The sequence below is a fragment of the Austrofundulus limnaeus genome, unplaced genomic scaffold, assembly GCF_001266775.1.
Source record: "Austrofundulus limnaeus strain Quisiro unplaced genomic scaffold, Austrofundulus_limnaeus-1.0 Scaffold749, whole genome shotgun sequence".
NCBI classification, from domain to species: domain Eukaryota; kingdom Metazoa; phylum Chordata; class Actinopteri; order Cyprinodontiformes; family Rivulidae; genus Austrofundulus; species Austrofundulus limnaeus.
In genome coordinates this window covers 63,801-75,365 of record NW_013953151.1, presented here as the reverse complement: position 1 = coordinate 75,365, position 11,565 = coordinate 63,801, and the positions used below count along the sequence as shown (strand labels likewise).

Genomic DNA, 11,565 nt, shown 5'->3' with positions numbered 1-11,565 from the left:
GTGTAATATATTTTTAAACTTTTAGTTAAAAATTATAAAAACTGAACAGCCTACAGTATTTTTACAGTCTTTATTTTACAGTTAAAATAAATGTTTATCAAATAAAGTCCAATGTTACAACTAATCGGGGATCCCTTTAAAGTAAAGCGTTCTGTTTTGTGGTAACCTTTATTGAGGTTTGTGTTGTACAGAAACCGACGGTTGATTGTTTGGTTTCCGTTCCGTCAGAAACCGCAGCACCATTTACAGCACAAGATGGACGGGGAGCGGGTGAACCCCGCTTTTGTGGATCCGCAGTCGCGCAGAAACGAGGAGAAGTGGCATTCAGAGAGAGAGCAGGTTCACATCTTTTTTGTATTTTTTATTCAGACTTGTGCATAAATGCAGGGAATACTGATTTAAGTGTAAAACCTCTTGTTGTTTTGTGTGTTAATGCTAACTTTACTCTCCTTTTGTAACTTTTTGGATTTTCTTTTTCAACCAAAGAGAAGACATTACACTTTTTTGTACTTTTCACACAACTTGTAGTCAGGAATTTGGGTTTCTATTAAAACGTATTGTGTAATTGCTGAATCATCAGTCACGCAGTTTTTACAGATTTATAGCTTTTTTCTATTTATTTCATTCAAACTGTTTTGTTTACCTCATTTAACCTTTCAAAAATCCAAATGTTCAGCTCCATCAGGAATAATGTGTATTTATAATATGGTACTTCTAAATCATTTAAAGGGATCTCTGACTAGTTGTAACATTAGACATTATTTGACAAACATTTATTTCAACTTTAAAAACAAGGATAAAATTCTGTAGAGTGTTTTTATAAATTTTAAAACGTTCATTTTCACACGGACGTCACCATGTTATTTAATCCACAAAGCACACTGGAAAAATGATGACACTTACTGGTGCTCTGGTGTGAGCTCTAACCAGCTTGCATGTTAATTTTGGACAGTATCTGAAGTTCGGCCCTTTTAAATTAAAGAGAGCGTGTAGCCTGACATTAAAAAGGAGGACAAAAAAAGGCTGCTTCGTGGAAGGCGCACCTCAGCTTCATCCTTTTAGCTTTCTTGTTAGCTCCTAAGCTAATGGCAATATATGTCGTTAGCGCCAGTGCTAATATATGTGGTGTTTTCTCCATAGCTAATAAATAGCCTTCCAAGCTAAAATATGACTTTTAGCACCAGAACTAATTCATTAAACATCATGATGATCATGTTTTATAGTAACATTTTAAAAAACTTGTGCAGGACATCGAAACGATACTTTGTCACACAGTATAGCCTTTTAGTCTCAATTCTTTTTGTTTCAGTCTTAACTGCAATCCATCATCATCATCATCATTAAATCTATTCCAGAATGTTTTGCATCAGGAAAAAGACTGCAATGTGCTTAAATGAAAAATATAAATATTAATAGGAGTTTTCATGTGTCAAAAGCAACAACTTTTAGTAGAATAGAAAACAACAACAACAACAAAAAGAGGCCAACATGTGCATGTAGTCTGAGATCCTTTAAAGTTGGCACAGAGAAACAGTGGTTAGAGCTGTCACTTCACAGAAAGAAGGTTACAGGTTCGCCAGGTCTGAGTGTGTGGTGTTTACATGTTCTCCCTGTGCATGTGTGGGTTTTCTCCGGGTACTCTCTCCCTAGTCTACAAAAATTACCGGTTCTATTGCCTTTTGTTGTGAGCAAGAACCCAAGAAAGCAGAAGAACTCAAGCTGTTAAGGATATGGTTAACCAGTTAACTAAACACATTTATCATTAAAAACAAAAAGTTGACGGGACATCACGCAAAAGCAAAAGTAAAAGTAAAGCAAAAAGCCACAAGGAGCACAGTTCTAATTAGTGGGTGAGAACTGGTAGGTTCAGTAAGACTAGGAGTGGCAACAAATGCAAATAAGTTAGTAATAAAAGAGGTTGATAGGCAAATGAGGGACAGGTGAGTAATGATGCGAAGGACTGACTGAGCTGAAGGAATGCATGTAAAATGACTTTCAAATATAAGGAACATCAAGAAAACAGCAGAATCCAGAACAAGAAAATAACAAAACCAAAACAGACACAACAGTAAAATGATTTAGAGAATACAGCAACTTTCTTTAACGAACGTACATTCTGTGTGAGTTAGACTCCTCTCCACCCCAGATAGAATGGGTCTACCTCCTGGGTTTGGATATGGGCTGTGTCCAAAACAACAGGCCGGGTCCTCCGGAGGACCCAGACTCCCCGGTCTCGGCGGGCCGGGTCCTTGGTAGDMYRGGAAGACCGGAAAAAAAGAGGCTGTGGATTTGGACGGTCTAGCCTCCCGTCCTTACCCCCGGCGTACGTCTTGTCACCTAGCAACTGTGACGACTGTAAACAAGCAAACTTAAATCAAAACTAGAAAATTATCAATACATTAGCATTATTAATATCACAAAACTATAAAATTGGATGGATGGATGGATGGTATCATTTGAAGAACTAATTGACCCGCTGTAGGTTCATGTTTATTTCGCGTTTTTTATGACGAAAAAATAATATTTAAAAAAATGTCCATACAAATGATAAAAGTATTAGAATTACAACCGCTAAATTTTTTAAATTTTTAAATCACCATATTTTTATTTAAAATGTATTCTTTTCTCTCGCTTCGTCCGCCATTACTAGCTTGAACAAATCTCCGGTCGGGCCGCAATGCATTATGGGATATGCTGGGCCGGGAAGGACCCATCGGACCTGTCCTTCGATTCGGGGAAAAAGAAGGATGTATTTGTCGGCCGCATCGGAGGAGTCTTCCGTTTTGGACGTCCTTCGTCGCGGCGCTGTGACGTATGCGGCCGACAAATTCGACCTTCGGAGGACCCGTCCTGCCGTTTTGGACACAGCCATGGACTGCCCCCTATGGGGGGCGGGTACATGTCTTGAACCCGGGGGGGATAGTGTATGCATCAGGAGCGTGACTGGATTGTGCAGTTATTGTATGTCTTTGAGTGAATGAGTGTGAGGATGAGGGTGGGATGGTATGAGTGTGTTTGTGTTTGATTGGGTACTTGTCAGGCTGGGTTTTTGACTGCCCCCACTGTTATACAGCTGGGTTTTTGTGCTTTGCGCCCCTGCTGCACTGCTCCCTGGTGGGATAAGCCCCTCCCTGCCGGCGTGCTTGGGGCCCTCTCTGTCTGGGGCTGGGCGCCTGGGCGTTTGTCGGCTTGGCCCTGTGACTGCCTGGGGGGGCTCGGGTCCTCTGGTCCCATTGGGCCGTGGCCCGAGGGGGGTGGGTCCTCGGAGCCTGGTCCTCTGTGCCCTTGCCTGGATCTGCCTTGGTGCGGTGGACTCCGGCGGGGGCCTATGGGTTTGTCACTGCTGCCCCCGGGGGTTTCTGCATGTGGCTGCCCATGGAGCTCTTCTGGTTCCCGCCTGTGGTCCAATCTGGGGGGTGGGTGGGTGGTTCGTCCTGCGTGGGTGGCTCTGGGGGCTCTGTGCTCGGGGTCACTCTTGGGGTCTCGGGCTCTGGCTCCCTTCTTTGTCTGCCTCGGGTCTTGGGGGCTGGGTCTTGGGCTCTTCACAGTCACTATTAAATATTCTATTGGAGAAACCTTGGATAGGTATGCATGCTCACAACACACAAGGTGGTGTGGGGATGCATTGGTACGTATAATCCATACAGGCATGCATGTAGATGTGGGTGAAAATGTTAGTACGTCATTATGTATATATATCTGTGCGGTTATTGGTGGGTGTGGATGTTTGGATGTTGGGGGGTGTCTTGTGGTCTTATTGAGTATATTTCATACATTTGTAGTTTCAGCTCTTTTCCCTTTTCTTATTTTCTTTCTTATCTTCTCACTTAAAAAAGGTCACTGATGATGAAGAAATAAATAAACTAAATAAACTAATAATATTTGGTTTCATTTTCTACTGAAGTGACAAAAATAAAAGACAAAGTGTCTTCAGTCAGAGGCTTCTTCAATTTCGCTGTAATACAGTCCTCTACAGAAGATCTTTCCTGCCCACAGCCATCAGCATCTACATTAATTCTTTAGTTAAATGAGTTAATATACCTAATTTCCCTCTGAGATCAATAAAGTATTTTTGAATTGAATTTAATTGAATATACACTAGTCAATAGCTTGCTAATCCTGTCAGATTTAAACTCCAAACCAAGGTAATTAAAAAAATTATCTACAAGGAAGATACTAAGTGTTCATTTCATAACTTTTCTACCCTCACTTTAAAAGAACTGTACTGCTTTAACTTTTGTGTTAAAATCCTTGAACGTACTTTAGTTTATATAATATAGTAACCCAGTTCTGTGTTTGATTTGGTTGAGATGCCTGTTCTAAATGGATTTTCCTGATCTTTTTCACTGCCAGCTCAGAAAACGAACCTTTTCATCCTCTTTGTCTGTTTTTCTCATGCTGTCGGTGTGTGTTTTTTCCTTCTATTTCTCAAGTTTTCTCTCAAATTATTTCTCTTTTGTGCGGACGGGATGCTCAGGAGTATATCCGTAGACAGCTGGAAGAGGAGCAGAGGCAGCTAGAGATTCTCCAGAAGCAGCTGCTACAGGAACAGGCTTTATTACTGGTAACCGTAGCGCTCTTGTCACAGCTGTGGTCCCCACCTCCACTGCATGCACCTGAAAGCTGATCCAAAAAGTAGCATTCTGACTGTGAGGAAATCCACAATCTGTGTTTCCCGGCTTATTCACTGCAGATTTGAGGAAAAAAATCCTGACGCTAATGCTGGTTTTGGAGTTAATTTTATTTCCTGATTGCATGATTAGTCGTAACAAGTTGGTCGGATTTGAAAAGATTCAGAATATAATCCAAAAATACTCAAAGGGAAAATGGAACATTGTTGTTTTGCACAGGACCTGAGTCAAAGTTTGTGTTTTATGAGTAATGCAATGTACACAGACACTATATTCAGCATCAGGGACAGCACACTGAACACATCAGATAACAGGCAACGTTCCCAGTTGTTGCAATTTTCTGTGTTGATATTACAAATCTGATTGCTGCAATCATTTCTGAGACAATTCTTTGACATTCTAAATGACCACCTTCTCATTGGAAAAAATAGATTTTGATCCAATATGGCAGCTTTCAAGACGGCGACCATGTTCCAGACATAGCCATAAGTGTCCTGAGGCTTGTGACTCACACTGTACAATAACATGTCGTTTATCATCCTCCCCTTTCAGTGAAATAGATTAGCTATTGTGTAAATTCCTAGGAATGGAGAGACTGAAAAGAAAAAGCTTTTGAGATCCATCATATTGACACTAAACACAAACCCTTTGCCTTCACTGTGCTGTCTTTGTCTGTCACAGTGCTGTTAATCAGTATATCATAGGTAGTGGTGTCGCGATCGGACCGCATACCAGCATTCACAAGTACATATTCAAAATGGTTGATTTGATCCAGCCAGAGGGGCCACAGACCAGTAAGGAAGGAGAGACGCTTTGTTCTAAATAAAATAAAGCCATTGGGCCTCATGCAAGAACCGTTCGTACGCACAGATTTGTTCTTAAGTTGTGCGTACGAGTGATTTAGGAGAATTTGTGGCATTCACCAATGTTTTCGTATTCTAMGATTTTYTTCAGATAYGAACAAAATTYACGAGTGGTCCAGACYTGTCGTATATTTTACGAGCAGTCAGTCTGCTGTTATCAGACGGGTTTTCTTCACTAATAACTTTATATTTAATTAGTTTGAAGATATTTCAAGTTATAAATCACACTCCATAATGAAAATAGGCTATTCTGTTTGAATTAGAATTATAATTTTAAATGTAATAATGAAGACTAATGACATAAAATGGTTAAATTAAATTACATTGGCTATTAATGCTGTTGTATAACACTACAATATTAATATGAAGTTAATTGAAGTTTGGAGACATTTTAAAATGCTTTTTTTTTTCAGAAACGCATTTGACACTTGCGGCGGGGGGCGGATTGGGGTGGGGGGGTAGTGGTGCGTGACTGCTCTTCTTCTGAATAAATGAAAAAGGCTAACACGGTTGTTTACCCTTGAATTAAAAATATTTGACCAAAGGAAAACCGGAGTAGGACTAGAGAGAGATGAATATAATTTAGATTTTTATTTCTGTGACTGTATACGACCGTCAGGAGACACGACATTAACAGCACATTTCATTCCTTTAAGCAGCTCCTTTAATTCCACAGCTGACGCTGGTAAAAATGACAGATTTTCTTTTCTCGAACTTGGAGAGCAGGACTTCAATCTCCGAACTCGTAAAGTTCTTCTTTTTACTTTTCGCTGTCATTTTCACGAATGGACACTTACTGAAATCTGAGGCAGGAAACATAGCCTTATACGATACTTTTGGGGTGGTAATTACGCTAATCTTCTCTCCACATGCACGAGTAGCTGGATACGTACAGGTGGAATTCATCATGTTTACGCAGCTCATTTACACACTGAAGATAGAAGAGCTTGTTGAATCTAACATGGCATGTTCGTACGAACAAAAGTAAGAGAAATTTAGGATAAGAATACGAACATGTTCCTGCATGAGGCCCATTGTAATGTTTAGGCTCTAACTTAGTAAGTATTTGACTTGTTACCAGTAAGTACCCAAACTGAATCATAGATCTTAATTTTAGACTGAAAATTTATAGTTATGGCTGTCCTGATGCATCCTCAATAATCCAGGAGGAACAATCTAACAATGTTGAGTCAGGTACACTTGATGGGTTCTTGGTTGAAATGTTTGTCTTTTTTCTAAGACTTCCTCAATCTGAGGATCAAAAAAAGGTGTCTAGAGGACCAAATTAATCAGTTTTTTTCCAACCTGGATTACTGAGATGCATCAAGACATTCAGTCTGAGAAGTTGCAGGTAAACTCAGCCTTAAAGTGGATCAGCCAGTTTGTTGTGTCACCCAAAACTGGTTGATCACATGCAAAAGAGCCTATCAGCCTATCAGCTAGTGCCCTGATGGCCACTTGCTCACAGAGAGCTGAGGGAAAATTATGGGTGTGTTTTTTTTAAATGCTCAAAATAATGTTTGATCACGCATTACATTACAAGATCCTTTGGGATTTCTAAGCACTCAGACTATGTGATGGAAATAACTATCAACTACTACCACACCAAATTTTAGTTTACATTCTGTAAAATTGTTGTTGCTATTTCAATTTTTATGAGACTGATTAGCTGTTGTAGTCATCTTGAATCAAGTTAATGAGTTGTGTTCATTCTATGATTACTTTCCAAGTATCAGTCCAGAGGTTCATGAGAGATTTTGCTAACAGACCACAAAATCTAATTATTGATTCCCTTAATCGCTAAAGTAGTTTTCTCTTCTCAGTGAATCAATAAGTGCTCAGTATCTAATAACTTGCTTCATTGTTGATCATTCATGTGCCTCATCCTTCCCTCATCCTTTCTGGATCTCATGATTCCTTTCCCTTTAAATCAGGGGTGTCAAATTGTGCAGAAGCCTGTTAATCAACCAGCCATCAAAATCAGGTGTTGGCGCAGGAAAACCTTTAAAACATGCAGGATAGCGGCCCTCGAAGACTGGAATTTACACCCCTGCTTTAAATCAACCAACATTGTTTTCATGTTTTTGTGAAACTCATCCAAGTCTTTGATTTCTTTCATTCAGCCTCTTTTATTTCTCTCTAGGAGTACAAGCGTAAACAGGTCGAAGAGCAACGACAGGCAGAGCGTCTTCAGAGGCAGCTCCAGAATGAGCGAGCCTTCTTGGTGTCTCTGCAGCAGCAGCAGCAGCAGCAGCAGCTGGAGGGAAGGCAAGGAGAAAAGAACCAGCATTTCCACGTCACAAAAGTCAATAAGTCTAATGACAAGCCTTCTTGGGCCAAAGAGGTAAATTCCAACATGCAGGATGAGGTTTTCAGACATTCATTTGGCTGTGGTAGAGTGTTTAGGTGCAGTCATTCCTCTAATGAAAGAGTTGGCGGTTAGATACCCCTGCTATTTGGTCCTATGTCAAGGTGTCCTTGGGCAAGACACTGAACCTCCTCCTGCCTCTGATGTGTGTGCCATCAGTATATGAATGTGATTTAAAGACCTGAATAGTCTCTATAGATTGATTTACCTGTATTAGCTTTGTAGAATGAATGAATGTGTGAATGAATGGGTAAATGAGGGCACAGGTTGTTGTGTAAATTTCTTTGAGTATTTTGGTCGGATAGAAAGACGCTAAATAAGTACACTCCATTTACCATTTAGTGACGAAAGCATTGACAAGACCTGTCAATTTAAAATTGCTGATGCTGAATAAATGTAATTGCTTTGATAATGACACATTATGTTTGTTGAACTACTATTTACCTTCATCTGAATCTGATTCCTAGGTCCAAGGCCCATGTAATCCTAAGAACCCATCCAGGGCGTCTCCAAACACCTCTTCTCCTGGCCAACTAAAAGCTCAGGCACCACCTAAGTCAACCAGACACGTTATCCCTAAAACATTTGTTCCATCTGAACAGGGTAAAGCCCTGGATCAGCAGTGCAAAGAATGTGGGAAACCAGGACAGGGGGGTCAGGGTCCAAGATGTGTTCACAAGCAGATTACTGGCAATGGGCCCATTAAGGGACCAATTCAACCAGGACAGGTGGGCCAGAACCCATCATGTGTTCAGAAGCAGATGAATCCTGGCAAAGGACCCATTAAGGGACTGATTCAACCAGGACAGGTGGGTCAGAACCCATCTTGTGTTCAGAAGCAGATGAATCCTGGCAAAAGGCCCATGCAGGCACCAAATCCAATCCCTACAGTGACTGTTTCTCCTACTCCTGCTAATAACTTTAAACAAGGTCCCAGGTCTCGGACTTCTTGGACAGCAGAACATGTCCAGTTTCCTGTGGAGAGCCATGTCCCAATCTCTCCTACTGGGATCGGAATGGTTAGTTCTAACCCTCCCTGTAGGTCACGCTCACCTTGTCATAGAATAGATGTAGAGCTATACCCTGAAAACCAAAGTGGGCGTGGCAAACTGGCACAACTATCTGATAGCCAAGAGGACTTGTGGGCGTGTTCAGAGTTTAAAGATGATGAGCAATCTGACCCCTTATTCCAATCCTGCCCTAGCCAATTTCTCCGTGCTACTTTAAAAAATGCCCACTCAAATCACGAACTCTCCTCCTCACAGTGCCCTCCTTCAGCCCCCCCTCGACGAAGTTCTTGCATATCTGACCACGCTATTGTCAATTTTCTTCAAGTTCCTCAATTCAGTCCAACACCAAACTCATCTACCGGTAACAATAATCTAATGCGTTGGCGCTCCGCTGAACAGGTGAATCATATTTCTCAGAGATCTTCAGTTCTTTGGCTAGGCCTTTCTCCTCGTACATCCCCACAGATCCCACACTTACACAGCCCCACATCTCCAAAACCACAACGCAAAGTACAATCTTGCAGCCAGCAGTAATCTAGGCTTTGGATCTTCAAATAAGGCAGATCTTACCCGAAAATACATGCGTATAGAAACACACAAACATACACTTGTTTACACATACAGTGTCTATAAAAAGTACTTTTTAAATGTATTAACTTTTTATTTAACCATGCAAATACCATCGAGATTACAGATGTCTTTTTTAAGGGAGGTCAAAAATGTCCCAGGCCCACACTGGAGTTTAAACCAAGGACCAATGCTGGGCACAGTTAACCAAAAAGTTAGTTTTGGTAACTAAAAATATTAGCTTTACTAACGCCAAACCCAAAAATATGTAAAAAAAAAAACAAATACATTTTCTGAAGTTAATTCAAAATAGCTAAACAAAATGAATAAAAAACTAAAAATTAGCAGAAGCTAACACTAATATCTAAGTTAGCAGAGGCTAATTGGTCTGCTAACAGTTTTCAAAGTTAGTGAAAAAGCTAATCCACTAAATGCAAAAGTAGTTCTGCTATTAGCTGATTAGCGAAACCACGCCCACCCCTGCCCAGGACCTTTCTGCGGTTAGGCAGCAGTGCCAACCACTAAGCTGTCATGCTGCCATATCCACCCCTTTGGGGGGTTTACCTTTTTATAATGAGTATTATCATTTCTCACTATAAATTGGGCTTTTTGTCAAAAAAATTATTTAAAAAAAGCTTATTGGCAAAGTAAGATTTAATTTCTACAAAATAATGCCAGTTATAAAAAAGAACACTGAGAAAGACCAGTCAGAGGATGGGAATAAAAGTATTTCTATGGTCCTAAATGTCACCCAGAAGTTCTGTTAAGTCCATAATTGTAAACTGGAAGGAGTATGGGACGTGTAAATTTACCAAGAGTGGGCCGTCCTCACAAACTGAGTGACTGTGCATAAAAGAAAATAGTGATAAAGGCCACCAAGACACTTGTGAGCACTCTGAAGGAGTTTCAAGCTTCAGCAGGTGAGATGGAGAAGATTGATAATAAATCTGGATTAGAGTTTGCCAACCAGATGTGTAAGACTCCAAGCATTGGTGAAGAACTCAGGCAACAGTTGTTGTTCAGTCTCTCCCATCTCATCTGCTGGGGCTTGTAGGTCCTTCAGAGTGCTCACGGGTGTCTCAGTGGTCTCTAGAATACAAAAAAAAAAAAAAAAAAACAATCATGCCAAGTAATTTCTTCTTCTACTGCAAGTAAGCGAACAACACCTAGTTCTTTAACTGTAGTCCAGGAACTCATTAGTGGCAGTGATGAAAACATGCATTTTGTGTCAATTGGTAACTCTAAATTGTCCATGGTTGTTTGTGTCTTGTGTGTCTCTGTGATGGACTTGTCCAGGGCGTCCCCTACCTCTCCCACAGTGACTGCTGGGTATAGGCAGAAGTGACCTGGAAAAGAAGAAGCGGGTAAAAGATGATGGATGGATTGATTTAACAGAACTCCTGGAATGTTTAGGTCCTTTGAAATGTCTCCATCTCCTGACTTGTACTTTTCAGTCATCTTTTCTCTGAGTTAAATAAAGACAGTCATTTTAAAGGGGGTAAATATTTATGCAGTCACTTATTTAGTTAGCATTACTTTACATAAGTTTGATTTCACTTTATGTCACTGGAATTTTTTTCTTTTTATAAAAAAGGCAATTAATATTGACCATGACTGATTTATAACCACGACAAAACTGTAAAACAATACTTTTTATAGACACTATACCTACATATTTGTACTTCTTTGTTTATAATTGAAACATTGGGCCTCATGCAAGAACCGTTCGTACGCACAGATTTGTTCTTAAGTTGTGCTGATTTTCCTTCCTAATAACTTTATATTTCATTAGTTTGAAGATATTTTGAGTTGAAAATAAATGACACTCTATGATTATCTTGACAACAGGCTATTCTGTTTGAATTAGAGTTATAATTTTAAATGTAACAATTTAGACTAACAATACAAATTGTCCGTCCGTCCATTTTCTGCCGCTTATCCGGGATCAGGTCGCGGGGGCAGCAGCAGAGAGACCCCTTCTCCCCAGCGACACCCTCCATGTCCTGGGGGACTCCGAGACGTTCCCAGGCCAGAGGGGATACATAATCCCTCCAGCGAGTCCTGGATTTTCTCCAAAGTGCCAGACATATATTTTGAAAACATTTTAAAATGCTTATTTCAGACCA

General features: G+C 40.4%; 1 protein-coding gene across 1 annotated transcript in view; it reads left to right on the top strand.

The window, feature by feature from the left end:
* LOC106532311 (TRAF2 and NCK-interacting protein kinase) overlaps positions 1–11,565 on the top strand; it is a gene marked incomplete at its 3' end in the record, with an annotated part of 119,761 nt that overhangs the window by 98,290 nt on the left and 9,906 nt on the right. Inside the window, 4 exon segments of the mRNA XM_014028344.1 lie at positions 229–339; positions 4,478–4,564; positions 7,638–7,838; positions 8,330–8,671. Coding sequence (XP_013883798.1) covers positions 229–339; positions 4,478–4,564; positions 7,638–7,838; positions 8,330–8,671 — 741 coding nt within the window.